Source organism: Suncus etruscus, chromosome 13, assembly GCF_024139225.1.
Source record: "Suncus etruscus isolate mSunEtr1 chromosome 13, mSunEtr1.pri.cur, whole genome shotgun sequence".
In the NCBI taxonomy this organism is placed as follows: domain Eukaryota; kingdom Metazoa; phylum Chordata; class Mammalia; order Eulipotyphla; family Soricidae; genus Suncus; species Suncus etruscus.
Genome location: NC_064860.1, coordinates 52,100,730 through 52,127,848, shown reverse-complemented (window position 1 = coordinate 52,127,848; position 27,119 = coordinate 52,100,730). Strand labels below are relative to the sequence as shown.

General features: G+C 41.3%; 1 protein-coding gene and 1 pseudogene across 1 annotated transcript; both read right to left on the bottom strand.

The window, feature by feature from the left end:
- Positions 1 to 1,336: 1,336 nt before the first annotated feature.
- On the bottom strand, positions 1,337 to 26,619 carry MRPL39 (mitochondrial ribosomal protein L39). The gene is made up of 10 exons (XM_049785795.1): positions 26,549 to 26,619; positions 24,582 to 24,788; positions 20,798 to 20,937; positions 17,559 to 17,658; positions 16,184 to 16,251; positions 12,900 to 13,012; positions 10,196 to 10,261; positions 9,165 to 9,318; positions 6,918 to 6,965; positions 1,337 to 1,433 (listed from the first exon to the last, which is right to left on the bottom strand). Exons 1-10 carry the CDS (start codon positions 26,604 to 26,606, stop codon positions 1,383 to 1,385), a joined length of 1,005 nt encoding a protein of 334 aa, XP_049641752.1. The 5' UTR covers positions 26,607 to 26,619; the 3' UTR covers positions 1,337 to 1,382.
- LOC126026475 (uncharacterized) lies at positions 13,955 to 14,085 on the bottom strand (annotated as a pseudogene).
- Positions 26,620 to 27,119: the final 500 nt, after the last annotated feature.

The following is a 27,119-nucleotide window of genomic DNA, read 5'->3' as shown; positions in this document are numbered from 1 at the left end:
GGTCAAGAGGGCCAGTCCATGGTAGGAACCTTGCCACAAAGAAGAGATGAGTATACTTAAGAATAGTAAATGGTTAATCCAGAATGACAGTGATAGAACTTATCAGTCTGGACAAGAACTGGGTGCCCAAAGGGGTAAAGTGAAATGCATGATACTTTTTCATTAACAATGGTGCAAAAAAAAAAAAAACAAAAAAAAACAAAAAGGGGCCGGGCGGTGGCGCTAGAGGTAAGGTGCCTGCCTTGCCTGTGCTAGCCTTGGATGGACCACGGTTCGATCCCCCGGCATCCCATATGGTCCCCCAAGCCAGGAGCAACTTCTGAGCGCATAGCCAGGAGTAACCCCTGAGCGTCAACGGGTGTGGCCCAAAAACCAAAAAAAAAAAAAAAACAATGGTGCAAACCACAGTGTCAAAAAAAAGAGAGAAAAATGAGAGACATAAGAGAGAAAAAGAGGGGAGGGAGGGAGGGAGGGAGGAGAGAGAGAGAGAGAGAGAGAGAGAGAGAGAGAGAGAGAGAGAGAGAGAGCACATGAAATAAAATGCCTGCCAAGAGACAGGTGGAGGAGGGTGGGTAGGATGGAAACTGGAGAACATTCATTGGTGGCAGAAAATGTGTACTGGTGAAGGGTAGTATACATTATATGACTGAAACTCAATCATGAACAATTTTGTAACCATGGTGCTTAAATGATTATTCTTATTTTTTTTACTTAAAGTTTACTGGCAACAACTTAAGTAGCCTATGTTGTGGTGGTGTCAGTAGACTATACCCAGGGTGGTACTGAGTACTGAACCCAGGGCGAACACATGCAAGAAATGTGCTCCCCAACGAGCCACATACCCAACCCCATATGTTCTATTCTTTACGAAAGGTAAAAGCAAGTACTTATAGATTTTTTTTTTAATTTTTGGGTCACACCCAGCAGTGCTCGGATTACTCCTGGCTCTATGCTCAGAAATTGCTCCTGGAAGACTCAGGAGACCATATGGGATGCTGGGATTTGAACCACGTCAGTCCTGGGTTGGCTGTGTGCAAGACAAACACTCTACCACTGTGCTATCTCTCCGGCTCCAAAGACAACAACAATGGAATCAAAAGACCAAACCTTTTTTGGGGGGTGGAAGGTTTGGGTCACACCCGGTGAAGCTCAGGGGTTACTCCTGGCTTTGCACTCAGAAATCGCTCCTGGTACACTCGCAGGCTTAGGGGCCATATAGGAATTGAAGGACTTGTCCAGGGTTGTCGTGTGCAAGGCAAATGACCTACCACTGTGCTATCACTACGGCCCAAGAACTCATACTTTATAAAGAAAAACAATCACAAACATTACATTAAAAAAAAAACTTTTTAATTTACTATACATATTTGACTTTTAGGAAGTCACTTGGTAGATGAATTTTCCTCTGGAGTTTCAGTTTGCTCTTCGGTTACCTGAAAAACATAAATAGCTTTATGTTTATACCTGTAAAAGATAGATTATCTTTCTAATAAACACTTAATTCTTAATACTTAAAATCATTCCACAATTCTTCTCTCATGATCCCTTGCTTTTCTCCTTCATTTGCAATTTTTAGCGCCAGAAAGATAGTTGAGAAATTAAAGCACTTGCCTCAGATGGCTAACTTCAGTTTGATTCCTTGCATATGGCCCCATTGAATTCCAGGAGTGATCCCAAAGCAGAAAGCCACGTCTAATCACTGAGTACTGCCAGGTGTAGATGTCCAAAGTATAACTGATAGGTGCTTGCCCTGCATGCTGCTGACTGGAAATCAATCACCAGCTTCCCATATGGTCCCCTGAATATGCCAGAAGTCATTGCTGAGTGCAGAGCCAGAAGTAACACCTGAGCGCCACTGGATGTGGCCCCCAAAAATAAAAAATAAAAGTAAAAGTAAAAAGAGAGGGGCTGGAGCAGTGGCGCAACGGTAGGGTGTTTGCCTTGCATGCAGCTGGCCTAGGATGGACCATGGTTTAATCCTCCAGCATTCCGTATAGTCCCCCAAGCCAGGAGTTATTTCTGAGCACATAGCCAGGAATAACCCCTGAGCGTCATCGGGTGTGTCCCAAAAACAAACAAACAAAAAAATGTAGAAAGAGAAACAAAGCCAATTTCCTGATTTTTATATTACTATGTACAATATAGCAATTTTATTAAAAATATAATACATGAGCATATGATAAGATTTCTAACATTCATCATTTTATTTTTCATCTATAAATGAAACCCAACAGGGAACTGGAGAGATAATACAGAGAGTAGAGCCTTTGCCCTGCACAAGGTTGATCAGATTCATTCCCAGCATCAGCACTAACAGGAGTAATTACTGGTGGCAGAGCCAGGAGTAACAGCTGAGCATTGCTGAATATGCCCTCCTCGTAAAAAAGAAAAAAAAAAAAAAGTCAGAATTAAACGGACCAGAGCAATAGTACAGTCGTCTTGCATGCAGTCAACCCAAATTCAATCCCCTTTACCTCATATGGTCCTAGCACTGCCAGGGATGATTCCAGAGTACAGAGCATGGAGTTACCCCAAAGCAACACTGGGAATGGCCCAAAAACTACCCCCCCCCCAAATAAAAATAAAAATCTATGAAACCCTATGGATAAGAAAAAGGCCAGAAATCCTCAAAAAAAAGTATTTTAAACCAATCTATTTTGCTAGAAGAGAGAATTGCTTTGAACACAGCACACTAAATTTAAGACAACATTTTAACAGGCACACAGTCCTTAATAATAGGTATGGATACTGAGAAATAGATCAGAAGGAAACTTGTGTGAAGACCAGAGTGCCACAACCACAAATGCAGTCAGTGAACTACCAACCAAAAGATCCTCCAACAATTAAAGATTGTGTTCATATTTCTAGTTTGTGTCACACAAATATACTAAACTTAAATGACTAAATCTACTCCCCAGAACCCCCAAATTTGTCCCACCTCCTGCATTATCTTTTAGTAAAAGGGTCTACCAAACACTCCAAAACTGACTTAGAAAAGTTCAGTTCTCTTACATGCACAAGTCAAGAAAAGTCCTATTAACTCCATCCATGTCTCTCTCATCGCCATCCCCTCTCATGCCTAAACCTGACAATTCATCCTTTTCCATCACCCCCATAAGACCGCTAGCTAAAGTGGGCACTTTCTCCCAGGCCATCCTCAAAATGAACTTTAAGAAACATTCACCAATGGGTGGGTCTCTTCCATACTCAGATTCACAGCCACCCCATCACTTTCAAGAAGAAAATGAAGCATTGGTATCAAGCCCCTTCTAACCCAACATGTTTCTCTGGAATCATCACCACCCACTCTACATGTGCATAAATATGAAAATTTACATTCCACAGTCTGTGCTCACTCTTCCTCCACGCTGCAAGCTTCCTCCAAGTTCTCGTCTAGCAACGTGTCAATCTGGATTGCTGTTATTCATCCTCTAAGAGTCACCAATTCCCAGGAACCATCCTTTATCAATTCCTCAACTTAAGAAGGCCTCCATGTCATTATGTCACAGCCCCACACATACATTCGTCACTGAATGCCCATGAGTTTCATTAACAGAACTTCCTCAAGAGCAGCAAGTAGGTTTGGTTCCTTTTCCTACCTATAGTTCCTAGCACAGAAATTCAATCTCTAATCAGAGAACTGGAAATCTCTATCAGTCCAATCATTTACCAGTTTAATTCACTCTCTATGGACAAGCAAAATGATCAGTGGAAGGAAACAGGACTAAAATTCATGGTTCAAAGAACAGCTTCTAACTAGTCTCTATGAGAGGTCCCAAGTTACAAGTCTCTACTATTTGCATTTTTTCTTCCTGTAAAGTATTTATATTATTTCTGGACATTCTCCACACAATTTCTTATGTACAGTAAGTCTTCACTGAAAGTTGGTACTAGTACCTTGGGAAATTAAGACTTTAAGTGAAACAGCACAAGTGAAAAGTCAGTCTTCAAATAACATTGTTTATCGCAGTACTTCGGGATGGTTTGGGTTTTGGGGAGGTTTTGGGCATACCCAGCAGTGCTCAGTGCCTACTCCTGGCTCTGCTCAACATCACTCCTGGCAGCACTCTGGAACCACCGCAGTGCTGGGGATTGAATCCACGCCAGCCTCCTGCAAGCCTCCAACTGAGCACTATCTCTAGCGCCACATATTTTTTTATTATCAGTGTTATAGTAAATTAATTAAATGACATTTGAGGATCTGCTGTAATAATTTCTTCACCAGTTCTTTATCTAAAATAATCATTATTCTACCCATCCATTCAAATATATTTTTCTTCTCATGAGAAAATAAAGTGCACTTTATGCAAAAAAATATATTGGCATAATACCTAAGCAATGATTCTATCTGTATATAAATTAATGATGACTAAGTTTACACAAAGGTGGAAAATGAGGAAAGAGAAGCAGGATTACAAGAAACAATCTGAAGAGAATTGTTATGAAGAAGTATAACAAAGCAAGGCTGAGTTAACAGTATTATATGGTGTGGTAAGCTGCTGGTAGGAAGTTTTTAACAGTTCTTATCATAAGAAGGGCAACTACTTGATAAACTATAAGATATCACATTAGGATCAGAGAGGTAGTGCAGGGGGAAGGGTGCTTGCTTTGGATACGACCAACCCGGGTTCAATCCCTGGCATCCTATATGGTCCCCCACAAAGAATGAATCCTCAATGCAGAGTCAGGAGTAAAGCCTGAACATGGCCAGGTTTGGCCCCAAAATAAAATAAACAAAATTTCAAAAGTAAAGTATCAAGTTATTAGGGTGCAAACTCAGTGTTCTAATAAAAAAATCTAATGAAAGAATAATGCAAACTTGAAAAGGGAAAAAAGATAATGCAGGCTTTCAAGCTTGACTGGGGTAATAAGTTAGGTTTACATGAAGAAGTCTAAGGCCAGAGAATAGAAGGCAGCTATCAAATACTGTAACTAAAAGATGAACACCCTATAAAAGAATGAATAGACGGTTATGGCCAAAACAGAAATAATTATTCCAATTCCTAAAATATGACATAGAATAAAAATTTTAAAAAGTAAGTATTCAGGGCCGGAGAGATAGCATGGAGGTAAGGCATTTGCCTTTCATGCAGAAGGTCATCAGTTCGAATCCAGCTTCCCGTATGGTCCTCCGTGCCTGCCAGGAGCAATTTCTGAGCATGGAGCCAGGAGTTTCCCCTGAGCACTGCCGGGTGTGACCCAAAAACCACCACAACAAAAAAAAGTAAGTATTCAAATTCAAAGTATTCAAATTCAAATTGGCCATAATCAGGGCTTTTGAATATTTAAAGTTAACAATAAAAGCAAGTTTTAAAATTTACCCATAAAATCTTTAAATTTTCATTAAACTGTGATAAAAAAAATAGCAATGGGATTTGGTGATGAGGAGATGGAAAGCTGATATCCGGGTTACAGTGCCTGACTGCAATACTGCCAACCCTGTTTAATCGCAAACACTACATACAGTCCCCTACCACCTCCAGTTAAAGCAGGAGCCAGGAAAGGCCCCTGAGCACTGCAGAGTGTGGCCCAACCCTCCACTAACCACAAAGGAAAGATGGCTGAAGTGGCAGAGTGCATGCCTTACATAGGAGACCTTGGGTTCTATCCCCAGCACCACAAAGAAGAAAAAAGGAAAAAGGTTACTTTGAGTTGTGGGCCCCATCTAGAGTCTAAATGTTTCATTCAAGACCTGAGCTCAGGGTTCCTCCTAGAATCGCTTTTCTTGGAATAATTTCCAAATCAATTATTTAGACTTTCACCCTATCTCCTTATAAGTAATAAACACCCCCAACCCATTCTAGGGTCTCCGTGGGAGAAACTTTGGGCCATGACTTCCTTGGTGTGCATATATTAAACTGCCATTGGTCAAAAGCACCCAGGAGTGTCACCAGCCCAAAGTGGGTACGTAAGTGCTGAGGGTGACCCAGAAGGTGGCTCGTTCAGCAGAATAAAAAACTCAATCTTGGGGCTGGAGCCATACATATAACAGGGTTAGGGTGCTTGCCTTAGACGTGGACCATGTTTGATTCTTGGTACTTCACAAAGTCCCTTGAGCCCATCAAGAATGATTCCTGGGGCCGGCATGGAGATAGCATGGAGGTAAAGCGTTTGCCTTGCATCCAGAAGGATGGTGGTTAGAATCCCGGCATCCCATATGGGCCTCTATGCCTGCCAGAAGTGATTCCTAAGTGTAGAGCCAGGAGTGACTCCTGAGTACTGCCAGATGTGACCCAAAAACCAAAAAAAAAGAATGATTCCTGAACATTGCCCGTATGGCCCAAAATCAATCAAAAAAAAATTTAAATAAAGTCTATATGCGCTTAACTTAACATACTATTTTTCTTTTTTCTTTTTTTTTTTTTTTTTTTGGCTTTTTGGGCCACACCCGTTTGATGCTCAGGGGTTACTCCTGGCTAAGCGCTCAGAAATTGCCCCTGGCTTGGGGGACCGTATGGGACGCCAGGGGATCGAACCATGGTCCTTCCTTGGCTAGCACTTGCAAGGCAGACACCTTACCTCTAGCGCCACCTCGCCGGCCCCTTAACATACTATTTTTAAAAATAAACCACAGACACATTTTTATTAAAAAAAAAAAAAACCTAAGACCTAAATTATACCATTATAAGCATTAAGAACCACTATTAATCTATAATCATATTCTTATCTATCCTCAAATCCTACTTACCATTTTCATAATAACAAATCGAAACTAAAGAGAATCACTAAATTACAAGTTTCGTCTTGCCCAAACACCACTAGAATCAACCACCACCATACCGCTTCAGTTGTTGAGACAGATAATTATTTTTCTTTCTCTCTCTTCTTTTTTCCTACCTATTGCTTAATTTTAATAAGAATTCTTCATAAAAGAGTACTCATTAGTTGTCAAAAACACTAACCAAAAAAGCACTTACCATTTTCTGAGATCTTTTCAATAGTTTATTCCATATTGTAAAATGTGCCTTAAAGGAAAAAGAAATATATATGATGAATTCAAATATGAGACAGAGTTAAACAAGGGCTGAATCTTCATACTACTGTTTTTTGTTTGGTTGTTTTGGGAAGTGCAGTGCTCAGGTGTTACTCTTGGCTCAGTGCTTAGGAATCACTCCTATGGGTCCTCAAGGAAACATATGGGATATTAGGGATTGAACCGAGGTCAACTGCATGCAAGGCTAGTGCCCTCCTCCCTGTACTACCACTCCAGTCCCTAAATCTTTTTACAGCTTTTAAGCAAAACAAATACCCCAAAAGTTAGGCAACCCTGTTTTGTTTTGGTAAGAGTTTTTTTGTTTCTGGTGGGGGGGAGCGATAGGTTACAGAAATAAATATAGTAAGGAAATGGACTCTGAAATAGTGGCTTACCTGGAAATAAGAATAAAAAAAGGCAAGTACCAAACTTTCTTGTCCATCTTTTATTTTTTTCTTTTTTTCTTTTTTGGGTTTTTGGTTTTTGGACCACCCCCCGTGATGCTCAGGGGTTACTCCTGACTATGCACTCAGAAATCGCTCTTGGGCTGGGGGACCATATGGGACGCTGGGGATTGAATCCAGATTCATCCTGGGTCAGCTACGTGCAAGGAACCCTACCACTGTGCTATCACTCCGGCCCCTGTCTTGTCCATCTTAATTGTCACGATTGGAGACAGAACAGCCTCCAAAGAAAGAAAGTGTATCCCACTTTCTTACAATTTGTAGTTCTTTCCTTAAGTAGTCAATTTCAGCACACTAGAGGTCATTCTTCAAATTACAAGCAATCACAAAAAAAGATTCAGTAAGAACCACATATGGAGAGATCAAAGATACAATACAGAGAGAGGCTCAGGTGCTTGGCTGCATGCAATTGACCTAGATTCTATTCCCAGCACCTCCTATGACCCGCTTGCAGTGCCAAGAGTGATCCTGAACTGAGCCAGGAGTAAGTCCTGAGTACAGCTGAGTATGGCCCCAAAACAAATCAAATAGACCAAAAAATAAATAAAAATCCAACTATGAAATTTTCACATTAAAATGGCAGCTTTAAGAAAATTTTGCCGGGCCGGGCGGTGGCGCTAAAGGTAAGGTGCCTGCCTTGCCTGCGCTAGCCTTGGACGGACCGCGGTTCGATCCCCCGGTGTCCCATATGGTCCCCCAAGCCAGGAGCAACTTCTGAGCGCATAGCCAGGAGTAACCCCTGAGCGTTACTGGGTGTGGCCCAAAAACCAAAAAAAAAAAGAAAGAAAATTTTGCCAATTGCTTTTAAGAACAAGTACAAAGACAACAGTAAAACATAAAAAAAATCAATTCTGTTAATCCTTAATAGTCCTCTATAGGAGACTATCAGAATGTTTAAATTAAAACTGTAAAGCACATAAATTTTATCAAGACAGTTAAAGGTGAAGAGTGAGGGAAAAGGGGAGTTAGTGACAATTGGCTGGAGTGATAGCACAGTGGTAGGGTATTCGCCTTGCATGCAGCTGACCCAGGACATATCTCGGTTCAGTAACCTAGCATCCCCCAAGTCACGGATGATTTCTGAGCGCATAGCCAGGAGCAACCCCTGAGCATCACTGGATGTGGCCCAAAAATAAAAACAAACAAAATTTTAAAAAAATTAGGAATTGAGTACTGAGAGCCCTTCTAGATATGCTTAGAGGGGAAACTACAGTTGTCTATAATCACAAACCCAAATTCGTTACAGAATGTCAGTATCATTCAACTTAGTGAAAAGAAATTATATTCCTTTAAATATATATATGAGAATAACCCCTGAGCACTGCCGGGTGTGACCCAAAAACCACAAAAAAATAAAAATAAAAAAAAAATAAATAAAAAAATAAATATATATGCACATATATATATTTAAAGGAATATATACATAAATATATATATATATTTAAATTATATGTCCTTTAAATTTGAGCTGAAAAAAATGTGTTATGGTGCTGGCTTTGTATACTACCAACTGGGGTTCAACAAATCCTCAGCACTAAGAAGTCACTACTGAACAGCAAGTGTAGTAGGTGGTTCACAACAAAAAAAGATAAACAGTCACACACACACACACACACACACACAACCAATCACAACAAAAAAAGATAGTCACACACACACACACACACACACACACACACACACACACACACACACACACACACACAACCAATGGCTTCTTTACTTACTCTTAAGTGAACAGGTAAGGAGAGACCCTGGAATCTTCGTACAAGATTTGGCTCAGTGGCCGGAAGATTGTGAACCGCTGATACTTCATACTGGAAACAAACACTTGTTCTTGGGATAAGAGGGCCCACGCTGACATCAATGAAGTCACCGAACCTGATTTTATTATATAAATAAACAAATAAATCCTCAAAATCAAATAGTTCACCATAGTTTAATAAAAAATCTATTCATTCTTTGCTGCTATCTTCCAAAACAACCTTCAAAGGGGTTTGGGGATCAGTTATCTCTTATAGATCTTAATGTCACCATTACCCCAAGAGACTAAAATTTAGAAAGTCAAAGTCAAGTGAACTTTGTCCTTAATTTGACTGGCTATAACTTTAAAATTACTGATGCCCATGGAGCACATCATGCAATTAAGTAAATCCAGTGTCTAAACTGATAGTCCAAAAGCTTCCAAGAGCTCAGTGCAATTGAGATGAGGACAGTTTCTCCAGAGCATCCATGAATTGTCATGTACAAACTCATAACGATGAATATTTTGTCCACTTTCAAACTCTTAAAACTGTATTTTTTTTTTCCTTTTAATTGTTGGGTCACATCTTGTGGCACTCGGGTTACTCCTGGCTCTGTGCTCATAAATAGCTCCTGGCAGGCTCGGGGACCATATGAGATGACAGGATTCAAACCACCGTCCATCCTGGATCGGCTACATGGAAGGCAAACACCCTACCGTTATACTATAGCTGCAGCCTAATAAAACTGTATTTTTAAATAACAGTTTCTGACTCTTGAAGTGGAGAAATAGAAAATAAACAAAATGAGGAACAGAAACCAAACAGCTCCTGACGGTAACTTCAAAGCTTGCAATTACCAGTAGTTCAAAAACGATGAGCAAAGCAAGAGAAAATAAGGGAGCAAGAAGAACGAAGCCAAAGACAAGTTTATCTCTCAGACACTGCATTAGGCACCTAGAAAACTGAGGTTCCCAGAAAATAACAGAACATGCGATTGTTAAACTTTTATTTACCTGTGCAGCTTGATTATTCGTTCAGGATTCTCAGATGCCTTCTTTTCTATGAAATCCATTTTATACCTAAAAAAAAAAAAATGTTTTTAACTATGGAAAGAATAAAAAACTTAAAGATGTTCATTTCTCTCTACAGATTGAGTTTTCAAGAGAGTACTACACCTGGAACCTTCCCCTCAGAGCTCACCTCCTCCGATCTAATGAAACCACCATAGGGCTCTTGTCAAGGCACATCCCAGTTGAACCTCACAGTAGTTCATTCTAGCCTACTTCTTACCAACACTTTTCCTGCAGCTCTCTCCACGTTTCCTGCTTACCATCAATTACTTCATCTTTCTCTGCCATTCTAGACTCTCTCTTGACACAAACCATCATCCTTTCCCTACTGGCTCCCAGACTGATGCAGATCTCATTATCAATTACACGTCCACAACCTCCACATCTCTGCTTTGAATTCATGTCTCTATTGTGAGCTCAAACCTATGTATCCAACACCTTGGTGGCCATCCCCTTGGGTGTGGTTCCACAGCACCTCAATCTCCAAAATTCTCTCACTGAAGAGAAAATTACCCCATTTTATTCCACCAAGCTTTTCCCATGACACTAATTCCTGAATGTCCTCTAAACATGGTCAAATACTCACTTTCGCCCAGTGAAAGGCTTGAGAGGTTTCCTTGATTATGAATTTACCCATAACACCTTCTACAGCATCCAAATATTAGTGAGTCATGAACAATTCCACTGCCTCAATACTCCTCAGATGTACCAATTTTTCCTTCATGGGTAACAGCACGAATAGAGCAGCACAGCCCATGTTCAAATCAATACCTAATATTCAAACCATTGGAGCTGGAGAACAACTGCAGCCATTAAGGCACTTGCCTTGCACACAGCTGACCCAAGAACCCCATTAGGATCCCCAAGCTCCATTAGGACTGAGCCCTGAATGCACAGCCTGGTGTGAGCCCCAAATCCAAAAACGACAAAATTTTAAATATTAAAAAATAAAAGCCTTAAGTTAGGACAAAGAAGAGATCACTATGACAATAACATCGATTTTGACCTCAGGTTGAAATATTTTAAGATATGCTGTTCAAATTAAAGTTACATTTTCCTTATACTTCTATAACTAAAATTAGATGACTCAATTATACAAAGGGCTCACAGTATTGTTGTTGGTGGTGGTGGTTTTGGGGCCACACCTAACTGGACTCAGGATACGGCCTGTGTGCTCAGGGCTTACTTTTGGTTGTTGCTTTTTTTTTTTTTTTTTTGGTTTCTGGACCACACCCAGTGACGCTCAAGGGTTACTCCTGGCTATGTGCTCAGAAATCGCTCCTGGCTTGGGGACCATATGGGATGCCGGGGGATCAAACCACGGTCCATCCTAGGTCAGCCGCATGCAAGACAAATGCCCTACCGCTGTGCCACCACTCCGGTCCCTGAGGGATTACTCTTGCAACAGCTCAGGAAACCATTTGGAGTGCTGGGAATCAAATTCAAGTTGAGCAAGTACAAGAAAGCCCATTACCCACTGTTCTATCTCTCTAGCCCACAGTACCTTAGAATATGGGGGTCAGATGTGACTGGACCTGCCCCCTAACTCAAGGCACTTTCCTGTGGAATGCTGGTGAGCTAGTTCCCTAATGCTATCTGCACCCCACTTCACTCACAGCACAAGATTCCTGCTGGGGGCCCAGGGACATGGGTGAAAATTAAAAAAAAAAAATGGTTCAAGAAAAAATAAACAGGTTTAGAGGCCAAAACATTCACAATGTTTTCTTTATGCACTTGGAAGATTTCAGAATGCACCTGGGTATCTATTTTTATGCCATTCTTTTCCAAACATAGCTAAATATAGTACAGATTCGTCACTAGTACAGATTCATCACTAGGTCAATTTAATGATGTAAGGAAGAATCTTCTGATATTATATCACTTTTAAAAATGTCAAGCTAAAGTACAGAGCAAAGGAGACTTTTGAAAATTAACCCATGACAACTATGCCTTCATTTCCAGATACCTAAAGAAAGTTTCATCTACAACCCTTGACAATTTTCAGAAGCATGATTTGACATCAGAATCTATTACCTCTATTATCTCTTCATAATTATTTATTACTTACAAGGCATACATTCCTTTCTAGTTAGTTCTTGAATTCAATTTCATTAATATTAAATTTATGCTCTTAAGTTATTCTGAGTGAGAAAAGAAAATAAACTAAGAAATTAGGTGGGATTTGAAATAATGACCCAAAAAAATGGTTTTTTACTTCAATAGCTCCTCAAAACTGCTGGCATTTTCTCTCCCCCTATCCTTGAAAGTAGAAAGATAAAAAAGGAAGACTTCAAACTGTACAAAATTACTGCTTCTTTAGTATTACAATAGGAGGAAAAGGAAATATATGTTGTTATTTTAAAAAGAAGAAAGATTGATCGTGGGAATAAAGTAAAAAAATTACCACGGAGTAATTTTTGGTAACTAATATAAAAAAAATGGCTTTTACAAAATAAAAAGATTTGGGTATAGGTAAGGTATTTCTTTGAAATATATGATGAGTTAAACACATAAATAGGCTGAAATAATGATCGTAGAGCTAAAAGAAAAATACTATATAATCACATATAAAAATTCTCAAAAGCTTTATTTCCTTCACTCCACAAAACTTAGTAAGTTTAATCTATTTTCAGGGAAGCCCACTTACTTGTTGTGCTGAAATATTTCTAATGCTACTTTCGCATCAACATCCAGAGTTTCAAATGGAAGATCTTTATAAATCAATGTACGAGCATCATTTGTGAAGGAACGTAGGTTCCCCTTAAAAGAGAAAACATTAACCTTCCATAAGGATTTACTCAAAAATATTTTTCTGGGGCCAGATTGATGGTATAGTGAAAGCAGTGAACCAAGATTCGATCCCCAACATCCCATATGTTCCCCCAAACTCTCCCAGGAGTGATCCCTGAGTGCAGAGCCAGGAGTAAGCCCTGAGCAAACCAAGAATGACCACCCCCCAAAAAAGTTATTTCTGACATCTTAGTTTCTTCAACTATGGGCGGCAGTCCCATATATGGGAATTACATAAGAACATGGGAGGGGGGGTTTCACAAAAGTCCAGCTTCAGTATAAGGTTTATGAATGAGAAACAACCAAATATCAATTTAAAATCAGCCTTGTAATGAGTGAAGGTCAATGCTCATTTGCTGCATATGCAGGCAAAGGGGGCTATTGAGAAGAAAAAGCATATGGAGCCCTGGTTTAGGTGATAAAGGAAGTTTCACTGGGAATTGTCATGTCATCATAGCCTAAGTCCAAAATGTTAGTTATAAACTTCTATGTAAGTTCAATTTTTCACAATATAATAATCATACACATCAGTATCTTTGAGATTTTTTTTCATGAAAATATATTTTATACAGGGGCTGGAGAAATAGTATGGAGGTAAGGCATTTGCCTTGCATGCAGAAGGTCGGTGGTTCGAATCCCAGCATCCCATATGGTCCCCTGAGCCTGCCAGGAGCGATTTCTCATCATAGAGCCAGGAGTAACCCCTGAGTGTTGCTGGGTGTGACCCCCCCAAAAAAAAGAAAAAATATATTCTATACAGAGGGTAACTGGGGACAATAATGGTGGGAAATGTTCATGGATGAAGGGTGGTTTATGGTGTAAAACTGAAACTCAATCATGAACAACTTTGTAATCATAATGTTTAAATAAAAGGAAAAATATATAAATTTCTAATACATTAAAGATAAAAAAGTAATATTACGCAGTCAAGTTTCCCACTTTGGGGAAATCGCATGGGTCAGCATGCCCGGAGTGCAATGGGCGAGCCTCACCCTGGGGAAACCACCTTCTTGATCATGGAATCGCCTCTGCCAGGTAATTTATGGTAGTGGGGGACTGCATGCACACTCTCCCCCAAAAGAAAAAAAGAAAAAAATATTATACAAATTATTTTTATCAGATGATTTTCATGAATTTTCTATTATAATGTCTTGCATGAAACGACTTTTTTTTGGTAGGGGGCCCCCACACCCAGCATTGCTCAAGGTCTACTGCCTCTTTGTCCAAGGAGTCCTCTTAGTGGGGCCCGGGGAGGCCTAATAGGGTACTGGGGATCCAACTCAGGTCTGCCACATACAAGACAAGCACCTTAATGACTGTGTTATCTCTCCAGCCCCCATGAAAAGCCTCTGACCATTCTTAAATACTTATTTAATTCAGATTATTAAATGTAACAAGCTTACATTCATAATTTAATATAGCTACATTTCAATGGTCTCTAAGCCATGGAGCCTATCATTAATCAGCACATACTTCTCTTGCTCTTTCAAATACAAGAGTCATAAAGGTTTCTGTTATTACTAGTATTATTATTTTTTATTATAAACTGTGATTTACCAATCACATTTAATTTATAATAGTTTTATAAATTTACAAACTAAATAGATTTATTTTATCATACAGTTGTTTCAGGCATTAAATGTTCCAACACCAACACCAGTATGTCTTCCCTCCAGTGTCCCCGGTTTCCCACCACCCCAACCTACCCCCTTAGAAGGAACAAATAAATGACTTCATATTGTTTGGTACAGGACAAAGGCCAATGGAATTATCAAAACATAGATCAGTAGTCAATTTGCGATTAAAATTAAGTTTTATTTCAAATTTCATAAATAGTAATAGAAGAATGTTAATGTATTCATTTTTACTGAACTCTTCCGATAAAAAAAAACTGCTCTTGAATTTGGAAAGACAAGTCCAGAAATCATCAAACAGGGGTTCTGGTCCCTTCCCTGGCCCTCTTCCCCAAATCTCTATCTATGCATTTGTTTCTACCCATAATCCTCTTTTTCTCTACCTTCCAATTTCCCCTTTTTCTCTCTTGACACTAAATTTCAAGTTCTAAGTAATATGGACAGAATTATATCTACCTGATTCCAAAACTCTTGCTTTTCAGAAAAGAATAATTTCACTTAGCCTGAGATGTAACACTCAGGAAAAAAAAAATCATAAGATGCCCTCTGTGGTTAAGACATACTTGTTTTCAGAAATATTACAATGTGAAAACAAAAGTACCTACTGGAATTGACACAATGGTCTGGGTTGTTTTGTTTTGGGGGCTTTTGTTGTTGTTACTATTTTTAATTTTCAGAAATGTTCAGGGATCTCTCCATTGGAGACCATAAGGAGTGCTGGGAAATCAAACCCAGGTTATCTACATGCAAGCTGTGCTCTCTCTTCAGCTCCTGTATGAATGGCCTGTGACACTGGCCTCTGCTTTTCTCACTGTCAATTTGTGGGACACATAGTTTGACTTAGTTAAAACTCAGCCATTTGTAAAGTCTTTGGTCAGGACTTCTGGAATTCTCTTTACCCCAGTGGCACATGAAACCTGACAGCCAGACCCTATTATTAACAACCTCCAGATCACACAGCACTCCTGAGGCACAACTATACAGCCTTTGTTATTTGGGTGAGCCATGCTGATGGCTGACTCTTAGACTCACTCTCACTCTCCATGTGACCCTGTGAAATCCAGGGATCTCACAGTATAAAACAGGCCAGAATGGTCAGGGCAGTGGTTTTTCAAACCAAGCTCTGGGGAATCAACAAATTAGGATTCCAGGCATTCTACCACCACATCAAGAGCTTGGCTTCTCGAACCCTGTAATAACATTCTGGGCATCTCATAAAGAAAAAACAAAACACTTTTCAAGATCAGAAAAAAAAATAAAAAAGGAAAAAGCACTTTTACGAAAAAGGCCAAACAGGACACAAAGCTTTCCTAAAATGGACCAGCCTATTGTGAATACTCTCATTCATATGCTTGATCTTAAATACACTGAAAAAGGAACCTACATGAGGGGCGGAATATATATGTTATCTCAACAAACTGTACTATTGAAGAATACTAACATATAGTAATCATCCAAACAAAAAAGCCGAAGACTTTGAAATGAGCTCTCCAAAGAGAGCACTTACTTTTGTTGGCGTCCATTCATCAAGTCTCTTATCCAATACTACATCATAGCAGAAGGCACCAGCAATGACTAGAAACGAAACCAAATAAAAGACAAAGTCAGAGTTGTTAGGAAAGCAAGTCACTAACTGCGACAACTGAATATATAGATCATAAATGAGGGATTAGCCATCTTTCCTACTAAACAAACTGTAAACGTGTTACTATTATCCCAATTGTCTGCCAGAAATCTACTAACTTGTCCAAGGTCCAAAATTTAACTCTCTTTTTGTTAGTCCCAAATTTCCACTATTTTTTCAAAATATTCATGTTTTCTTCAGGTATGTTATCACTAAGAGGACCCCAAACAATTGTTTGACATAAAAAACAAAATTCAGAAGAACAAGATATATGATAAGCAAATAAGTGACATGAAGAATTTCTTTTTTTTTTTTTCTTTTTTTTTTTTTTTTGGTTTTTGGGCCACACCCTGTGACGCTCAGGGGTTACTCCTGGCTATGCGCTCAGAAGTTGCTCCTGGCTTCTTGGGGGACCATATGGGACGCCGGGGGATCGAACCGAGGTCCGTCCTAGGCTAGCGTAGGCAAGGCAGGCACCTTACCTCCAGCGCCACCGCCCGGCCCGAAGAATTTCTTTTTAAATATCTTCTCAATTTCTTCCATTTCATTTTTCTTAGAATCACTTTTTGGATTTTTTTAATTTATTGGTATAAACACTTCTACCTTTAAATACAGATGTGTCTATGTGTGTATGGATAAGTGCATGTCTTTTACTAAATCACCAAGAGAGAACTCTCTTCTTTCCAAAATGGGAGTCTCCTCACCTCTCCAGAATTAGTGTCATTTCTGCTGAAATAATCCCTCCTAAGCAAAGCTTTACTCAAGAAGTTTATTTATACTCCCACTTCCTTATCTCAGATACATTACTTGGAGATAAATTAATAAATAAGTACTAATAAGTAACTAATAACTATAATAAGTAATGAAGACATTACAGAAGAGTAATAACTAAACATTAAAAGAATGCCATGGCTCCCGGTGTCCCATATGGTCCCTCGTGCCTGCCAGGAGCTATTTCTGAGCAGACAGCCAGGAGTAACCCCTGAGCACTGCCAGGTGTGGCCCCCCCCACCCAAAAAAAAAGAATGTCATGCCATGAAATTTACATTCTTGCCTAACAATCTTTTCTGAGTCTACTGTTAATTAGTGACCTCCAATAGTTAAACAGGACAGATTTTGTTGTCCATAAGAAGTAAATATATGTGTAGGATGAAAATCTAGATTAAACTAGAAATGAAGTTTGTACAGTATTAGATATAGAAAACTAAACTACTCAAAGGCAACAACACTCATGTAGTTACTTAAAAGAGTAAATTACCAGGAACTTCTGGAGCTCGAACCAAAGTGATCACATATTCTTCCTTGAATGCCCTTTCGATCACACAGCCCAGCATCATAGCACAAGAACGCCAATATGCCTAGAAAAATCAAATGAATACAGGTAGAACGCACACTGGGATTCATTAAAACTTGTCCAAGGTTAAAATTCGAGTTGACTTGTAACTAGGGAGCTCTTATATATCCATCCTCGGCTAACAGTAGTAATTACCACCAGGTCAAGCAAAAACACAAAATAATCAAGCACCAACTCCTTGTTATTAGCAATGTTCCTGCATGAGGTATAATAAAATACTAGAACAATAATCAACTAAGAGAATAATTTTTTGGTATGGTTTGGATTTGGGTTTGGGTGCCACACACGGCAGTACTCAGGACTTCTTGTTTCTACTGTCAGGGATCACTCCTGGCACAACTCAGGCGCACAGATGAGGTGCCAGAGATTGAACCAGTGTTGGTGGCATACAAGGTGGCATCCAGCCCCTAAACTGTCTCAGCATTGGGTAGTGAGTGACCTTATTGTTATCCCGGAATAAATTTAACTTAACAAACTTATATTATAGTCAAATAGTAATATATACCTATTTGTACCATATATTAAGTATAGAGGGGAGAGGGACTTTGCCTTGTACGTGGCCAATTCGGGTTCAATCCAATATGGGCCTCCTAGCACCTCCAGGAATGACCTCGGAGCTCAGAGTCAAGAGTACCTCCGAGGGCCCAGAGAGATAGCACAGCGGTGTTTGCCTTGCAAGCAGCCGATCCAGGGCCAAAGGTGGTTGGTTAGAATCCCGGTGTCCCATATGGTCCCCCGTGCCTGCCAGGAGCTATTTCTGAGCAGACAGCCAGGAGTAACCCCTGAGCATCGCCGGGTGTGGCCCAAAAACAAAAAAAAAAAAAAAAGAGCACCTCCGAGTGTGGCCCAAAAAGCCATAGCACAGCAGTTAGGGCTTTTGCCTTGCATGCAGTAGACCCAGGCTCTTTCCCCAGCACCCCAAATAGCCCCCCAAGCCTGACAAGAGTAATTTCTGAGAGCAGAATCAGGAGCATATGGTCGCAAAGGTCCCCCTGAGCACTGCTAGGTGTGGTCCAAAAACAAAACAAACAACAAAAGTATAGAGGGGAACTAAAGTTCAAGAATTAGTCCTGACTCGTTGCTCTACACCTCATAGAGCATCACAAGTCACTCGAGTTGTTTATAGTTACAAGTCATTTATAACAGCTCAAATGATACAGAGAAAAGTGACAGCCCTCCTCCCAAACTGTCACCTTTCTAGCACACTTTGACTAAATATGCCTGACATAGGTATCTAAGCAATGGCCTCAGTCATCAAGAGGAGAAGCATATGTCCCACACCATCCCTTCTGCCCCTGCCAGCTCCATTCTACCTGGGCATGTGAATGGCTGCGCTGCTCTCCAAGGATGCCAGAGTGGATTCAGTTGACTATGTGACAGAAACGATGCCAAAAAGTATTCGACACAGCCATGGACACACAGTGGGAGGAGAAAATGCCGACCTTGGAGGACACCAGCAAATTGCACATCTCCATCTCTCCATCAAACCTACTTAAATGTTTTCATGGTCTGTCAAATGCCACAGCTGAAATGTCTAAGTTCAAATCATGCTTCAACCATTTTCTAAACGAGGAACCTTGGTCAGGGTGCAAAACTTCCATTTCCTGCAGTTTATTTATCTGAAGAGTGGGGATTATCTCCTCTTTTTGTACTTTTTTTTTTTTTTTTTTTGGTTTTTGGGTCACACCGGTGATGCTCAGGGGTTACTCCTGGCTATGCACTCAGAAGTCACTCCTGGCTTGGGGGACCATATGGGACGCCGGGGGATCGAACCATGGTCCATCATAGGCTAGCATTGGCAAGGCAGACACCTTACCTCTAGCGCCACCACCCAGCCCCCTCTTTTTGTACTTTTTAAAGACTGAATTGATACCTACAACTGACCAAAGACAATGTCCAAAATCTAAACAGGGGTCCTCAAATTTTTGAACAGGGGGCCAATTCACTGTCCTTCAGACTGTTGGAGGGCCAGATTATAGTAAAAACAAAAATTATGAACAAATTTCTATGCACACTGCATATATCTTATTTAGAAGTGAAGAAACAAAATGGGAATAAATACAATATGTGGCCCAGGGGTTTGAGCACCATTGATCTAATATATATTAGATATATATCTTATATATATTCAATATAAGCTCTTACTATTAGCACAGCCATTATTTTTTAAACTTTTTCTTTCTTGACTTACATATCAGTATAAATTTTTTACACACAGATGGTCTATAAATCAGGAAGCAGGTGAAATAAGAGATGTGGTCCCTCTCTTCAGAAACAAGAATCCTCTACACACAACACATTCAACTATACTACAGAGCAAAAGTAAAAGATCACAACTAGAGACACAAACCATGTGTAGTGAGGTGCCAGAGAAAAAGATTCATTCTGAGAATCTGAGGGGTTCTATAGAGCAGAGAGCATTTTATTTAAATTCCGAAAGAAGATGTTAATAGAGCTAGAAAGAAAACACTTAGTATTGAAGGAAGAATAGCTAGGAGGTTAACCAAGCATTCACCACTAGTGAGTCCACTCTTTCATTCAGAGCCAAAAAAGAGAGAAAAGGAAGAAGGTGATTCTCAAAAAAGATGTGATTTACAGGGTCTGGAAAGTCACATTTATAGGGTTTGGAAAGTCAGACAAGGAGGATCAGGGACTAGGAGCATCTTGGGCTAGATCTGGCAATGGTCAGGACAGTATGGAGTGCTAGGGATCAAACTGAGGTCTCCCGCAGGCAAGGCAGCTCCTTAACTCTTGAATTCTCTCAGCCCTAGACAGGCAAGTTCCTGTCACTCAATGAAACTCTCATGGAAGACTTTAGAACTTATAAAAGGAGCAAAGGGGAGGAGTGAGATCTCAAATGTTACAAAAACAATCTGAGAAAAATACCCAGACTGATTTCAAGCACTAGCAACTGGAACAAAAAACACCTGTGAATAGTAATGAAAATTAATTAAGCACAAGGGTTTTCTCATGCCACATCAACATACAAAGAAATGAACTCACTGGCATTTTTCAAACTATGAGGACTCCTGATATTAAATGAGGAACAATACATTTCGCCTTGGACATCTTGGTAAGATCATGTTCTATAGTAAATATTTAATGAAAGAAAAAAAACTAAAAGGATGTAGAAAGAGACATACCTTATTCACTTCTCGTGGATCCTGATCTTTGAAAGTAAGAAACTGAATTTCACAGGACTTGGTCAAAGGCTTATACATGTCCCAAGGTTGGCCATCCACAAGCGCCAATATGGATTTCTTACAGTACCATTCACTTAAATCTAGGAAGAGAAAACAGATGGGTCTAACAAAACCAGGTAACAAGACTTAAGTATTGCACTAAGAAATCAAAGATCACACAAGTTGTCTTTTAGGCATTAAAGAAAAAAAGTGAAAACCACATATTTCACCTGTAGCCAAGAAAAAAATACCTTTAATGTAGCAGTTCTTACTAAATCACCCAAGCAATTTGCAAAACTAATTAAGTCTGCTTTAAAATTAACTCATCAATCTTATTTTTTACTTTTTTGGTATATTTTTATTTTATTATTTTTATTAAACACCATGAAAAATAGTTAAAAAGTTATTGATAACTGATAGTTGAATTTTGATCATACAATGTTCCTACACCCATCCATCTCACCATGTTCATTTCCTGATACCAATTTCCTGTTTTCCACCCCTCATCTCATCCATCTCTCCCTCCCTCTCTCCCCCCTCTCCGTCTCCTTCCCTCCCTCCCACTCTCCTCATGTTTGCAATATTGTTACTCAAGGAGTATTAAGCATTATTACTTTATCTCCTTTCAGTTCTTGCCCAGTGACCACTTCCAACTATCATTATTACAGTAGTCTCTTCTCTGTCTTAACTGTACTTCCCACTCATCACTGCTACTGAGTTGGGTATGATTCTTATACTAAGTTGTTGCAGGGGGCCTTCTACCCTGAAATTTTGTCATAATGACTTAAGCTTCAGTTGCTCAGACATCAGCTGTTTACCCCTGAACCTTGGATCTCATCATTGGAACCATCACAGGTTTCTGCACTGTACCAGGAATCAACATACAACCAGGGTAGTCTTTTGTGCTGCCCTGGCCTGACTTGCACCAGGGTGGGCTCCTATGCCAACCTAATGACAACTTGGAAATAGCAACAACTTGCACTGACGACAGGTTTCCATGCCAGGCCAGCTTATGGTGAAATGAAACAGGACTCAAAACACACTTCATGACACACTGACATCAACATAAAAACCGTGCAAAACCCCAAGATCTCTAATTATAGAATCCTGACTATGACAACCGCAATAATGAAGACTTTTCCTGGGATCTAGAAGAAAGACCTTGGGGTTAGACAAATTTAGACTACTTGAAGCCTAAAGTTAGTCTTATGATCAGATACTTTATAGGTAAGAACACCCTGCTCTTAGGCTAAAGGATTTTTCTTTTTATTTCCCCGACTTTTACTGCACCTATGCAACATACTAACACCCTTTAGCCTCTAAATAGCAGTTCCTGCCTTTTACAGAGAACTTTAAAAAACAATTTATTCATTTTATCTCATATTTCTGCTCTTTTTTTTTTTTTTTTTGGTGGAGGGGCACAAACTTAGTGGCACTCAGGGATTACTCCTGGCTCTGAACTCAGAAATGACTCCTGGCAGGCTCGGGGGACCATACAGAATGACTGATCTGTCCCAGGTAGGCAACCCTACCATTGTGCTATCACTCCGGCCCCCATATTTCTACATTTTATTTTATGAAATCAATGAGGAGACATTGTTGGAGTTATCAGTTTTCACCCTAATCAGGATATTTCTTCTTTGATGTGCTGTGCAGGGTGAGTCTCTGGATTGGTTCCCTACCCCTACCTGTTCTCCATCCATAGAGGTGGTCCTATTCTTCCCAATAAAGACCTCAAATCAGAGAAACTTCCTGTGATTTTGGTTCTACAGCTGATCTGTCTGCCTGCCAGTGCCCTTTTGCCTCCTGGTAGATAACTTGTGGTGGAAGTTCCTGAACCTGTTCCTGAACCTCTCTAACCTGTGTGGATTTTTTTCCTGTGTCGACACTGCTTCCAGACCCACATTTCCCAAACCCTGGAATTAGAGTATGAGGCTTCCTCTATACTATGTAATGGTTGTTTATATATGCATAAATGCAATGCCAGGAGTAATTCCTAGAGGAATTCTAGAGTAATTTAGAGAAAATAGAGAATTCCTCTAGGAATTACTGCAGAGGCAGAAGTAACCCCTTAGCATCGCTGGGTGTGACCCTAAACCAAACTAAAACCAAAAAGCCCAAATTCAAAAGACCTTTAAAGAGAGTCTTTTGACTCACATATATGTATCTCAAGTAAATGCAATCATTCTGTCTGTTCCTCTCCCTTTGACTCATTTCACTCATCCTGGTTCTGCCCATGCCTATCCATGTATGAGCAAAAATTTCATGACTTCATTTTTCCTTATAGCTGTGTACTGATCCATTGTAACTTTTCAATTATTAAATACCAAAAACCATTTTCCAAGTGCTACACTTAACTATTCAGAGAGCAACATCAAAACTGTACTTGGATATCTGCACACCTAACTTAGAATAAAAAGGAAAATATATACCCATTTGCCCACAAGAAATCTGCTCTCCGTGGGTGTGGGGGTTTCTCTCCCAACCGCATCTTACTTCCCAACGTGGACTCCATCTGAGTTTAGTACTGTCATTTTTAATTACTAGTATGAACCCACATGGAAATCAGTCATCTGTTTTAGCCTGATGAGCCCAGAATGCAATTCTGGTCCTGATTAGAAGTTTACTGAATATACAACTAATTATTCATGGCATTGGTCAAACTGCAGCATTTAACCTGTCAATAATATCTGGGAAGGCAGGAATCATGTTTATTTTTGTTCACTCATCCGGATACCTAGAACCAAGCACCTGGCCTGAAATACAGTAGGTATTCAATCAGAGTTTAATTCCTAATAAGCAAGTCTCAGAACCAGGAGAGTAGCTCAAAAACATCCCTGCTACATGTGAGTCAAAAGACTCTCCTCAGAGGTCTTTTGAATTTGGGCTTTTTGGTTTTAGTTTCGTTTAGGGTCACACCCAGCGATACTAAGGGGTTACTTCTGCCTCTGCAGTAATTCCTAGAGGAATTCTCTATTTTCTCTAAATTACTCTAGAATTCCTCTAGGAATTACTCCTGGCAGTGCATTATCCCAGACACATTTATCCCACTGAACATTTTAAACCACACACCAACACAAAACACAGTCAAGCGACTGTGTCAAGCGACAACAGGAAGCAGCTACACAATAAAAAAAATACCATGTTGGGCCACACAAAGGGAAAGGTAGCCCAAAATGCAGGTCACTTGAGGCCAGAAAAGTTCCCTTACCCAAAGATCCTTTCATGAAAGCCAGGCTGAGTAGCCCCTTTTCATCGGGGTGCGTGTAAAGGGGGCAAGTACTTTAGGAACAGAGCTTCCTGTCCTGCAGAAAATAATCAGAATACACTAAATAAGGCCAGTAATCCAGCCCACTAAGACACATCCCATAGGGCAGACAGGACAGCTGGAAGGTGCTTGCTGGCACAAGATCCACAGAGGTTCCATCCCTGGCAGCCCATATGATCCCCTGAGCAAAGCCCTGACCACAGCTGGGTGTGGCCTGAAAAAAAAATGAATACATAAAGTAAAGCACAGTCCAAAATAGGCTGTGATCATAGAACCAACCTTCCAGCACCCTCAAGAATCAAAGTGGCAATGAACAGACAGTAAAAAGAACATGCCAGGCTACAAGGAACTGGGAAATTGAGAGTAATCCAAGCATTCTGTCCCTCAGAACCAATTCATCTGCACAATTTACACTGGGGGAAAAAATAAAAGTGTTGGAGGGGGGCGGGAAGGCTGGTATTCTCACTCACGACTTACGCATTGCACAACTATAAGGAGTTGAAATGTTCTTGTTCATCACAAATATGGTGCCAGGGTCTGTTTTCCCAACGTGCTTCACTTCAATCTTTTCAGTCCGGGGGATTAATGACAGCTGCCTCTGTTTCTCTTTGTGAAAGACGGCATTCTGCACTTCTACCAATTCGTTGGGAGACAGCCGAGAAGCCGGTGAAGTTGCTATAAATCCTGGATAGAAGTTATAAAAAACACAGAGACTAAAAAAAAGAAATAACATTTATATGCAAACGTGCCACACTTCCCCCGAATCATCGGCCACAAAGAATGTGTATTTTTTTAATTTTTCTAAAAGTCCAGCTCCACCAAGTGCTCAGAGGGCAACTCACGTTTTCCATGATTCAAAAATTCAAGTGATGAGGCTGGAGTAATAGCACAGCAGGAAGGACATTTTCCTTGCACACTGCTGATCCAGGGCATCCCATATGACTCCCTAAGCCTTCCATGAATGATTCCTGGGCACAGAGCCAGGAATATCACCTCAGTGTAGCTAGATTCCCCCCCCCCCAAAAAAGATTCAAGCAAGGGGCCAGGATGGTGATACAGCATGAAGATTTCCTTGCACAACAGTCCAACTGAGTTGGATCCCCAGCACCCCATACGGTTGCCTGAGCACCTCTTTTGATTCCTAAGGGCAGAGCCCTGAGTAGGGTCTGAGCACTGTCGGGTGTGATCCAAAAAGCAAAATTCAAGCAAAAGTAGAAGGAATCCCGTGCTGTTACTTTACTCTTGGCCTGGCAGAACTCTATTTATTACCGGGGATGTTTCAATCTGGTGATTTCTAGATCCGATTCCTTCCACTTGAAGTTTTAATCAAGGGATTTATCATTGGGGCAAAAGATCAGCAGGAAGGAGAGATAAAAACAGAGAGTTCTGGGGCCTAAGCAACAGCACAACGGAGGGTGTTTGCCTTGCACAGAGCAGGCCTGGGTTCAATAATCGGCATCCCATCCCATGTGTTCTCCTAAGCCTGCCAGGAGTGTGACCCGACACCCACCCCCAAAAAGAAGACGACCATTTTCGGTATATGTGAGCAAAGTTGTTGCTTTGACAAGGGGTGAGGGGTATATTTCGGACACAAGATAAAGATCATCGTCAACGGGGGAGGGCAAGAAACTGTGACTGCATTTCTCTAAGCCCCTAAAATAAGACAGTACAGCAAGTCATTCGGTTTGCATTACCGAGAGAGAGGCAGACCCGGGTTCCATACCCGCATCCCACACGACACCCCACCCCCCCACCCCCCGTCAGAAGCGACCTTGGAATGTTGAACCAGGAGTGACCCCTAAAGCAGAGACAGAAGTAACCCTTGACGAAAAGCCAGGGATGGCCCCTGATGAAGAGCCAAAGGTAACCCCTGATAAAGTGCCAGGAGTGATCCCCAAATGCAGGGCCAGGAGTAACCCCTTATGCAGAACTAGGAAGGACCCCTGAAGCAGTCGGGAGGGACCCCCAAATGCAGAGCCAGGAGTAACCCCTGATGCAAAGCCAGGAGTGACACCCAAATGTTGAGCCAGGAGGGACCCCAAAAACAGAGCCAGAAATGACCCCCAAATGCAGAGCCAGAAATGACCCCCAAATGCAGAGCCTGGAGTAACCCCTGAGGCAGAGCTAAGAGGGACCGCTGATGCAGGGCCAGGAGTAATCCCTGATGCAAAGCCAGGAGGTTCCCCTGTAGGAGAGCTCAGGAGGGACCCCTGAGCACACCCAGGTGTGGCCCCCAAACATGCCGAAATAGGCGACTGGCAATGACAAGCAGCAGCATGCCCCCAAGGAGGAAAAGAAACAGCAGGCACTTGGGCCCCGAAACTCAAGGCTCCAGCCTCCCTGGGGCCGTCCCCAGATCGGTCCCCCCAGGCCCCACCTCCGACCCCTCTGAGCAATGGAGCCGCCCTAGGCCGGGCTCCCCGTTCCCGGTCGCGCACACTCACTCCAGGCAGCCCGGCCGGGCGCCGGGCAGAGGCGCGGACTCAGCAAGCCTGCAGCCATGTCCTGCGCACGGCGGAACTGGCCGCGGCTCCGCCTTTTCCGGGCTCCCGCCCCGGATCCCGCGACCGCGCGCGCAGCGTCCCAGGGCACCTGCCGTTCGGCGCCCGCCACCAGGAGGCGCCTCCGCACCTTGCTAAAGGGGAAGGTTTCCCAGAGCAGAGGAGTGATCACTGAGTCTCAGGGATACTGGGGGCATTGGCGGGTGGCGGAGAGATAGCACGGAGGTAAGGCGATGCCTTGCCTGCAGAAGGACGGTGGTTCGAATCCCGGCATCCCATATGGTCCCCGGAGCAACGCCTGAGCACAGCTTGGTGTGACCCACTGCAAAGAAATCACTGGGTGTGACCCAAAAAAAACTGCAAAGAAATCCCCGTCTCTTTGGGCTGAACTCTTCCTCTTAAGTGAACCTCTTGCTTCCTTCAAAAGAATATTCGTGCCCAGAAAAATGGGGAGCAACTGGCTTCGGTTTCGCGCTCTTGCTTTTCAAGGCCAGCTCAGCCAGCAACGCCCAGG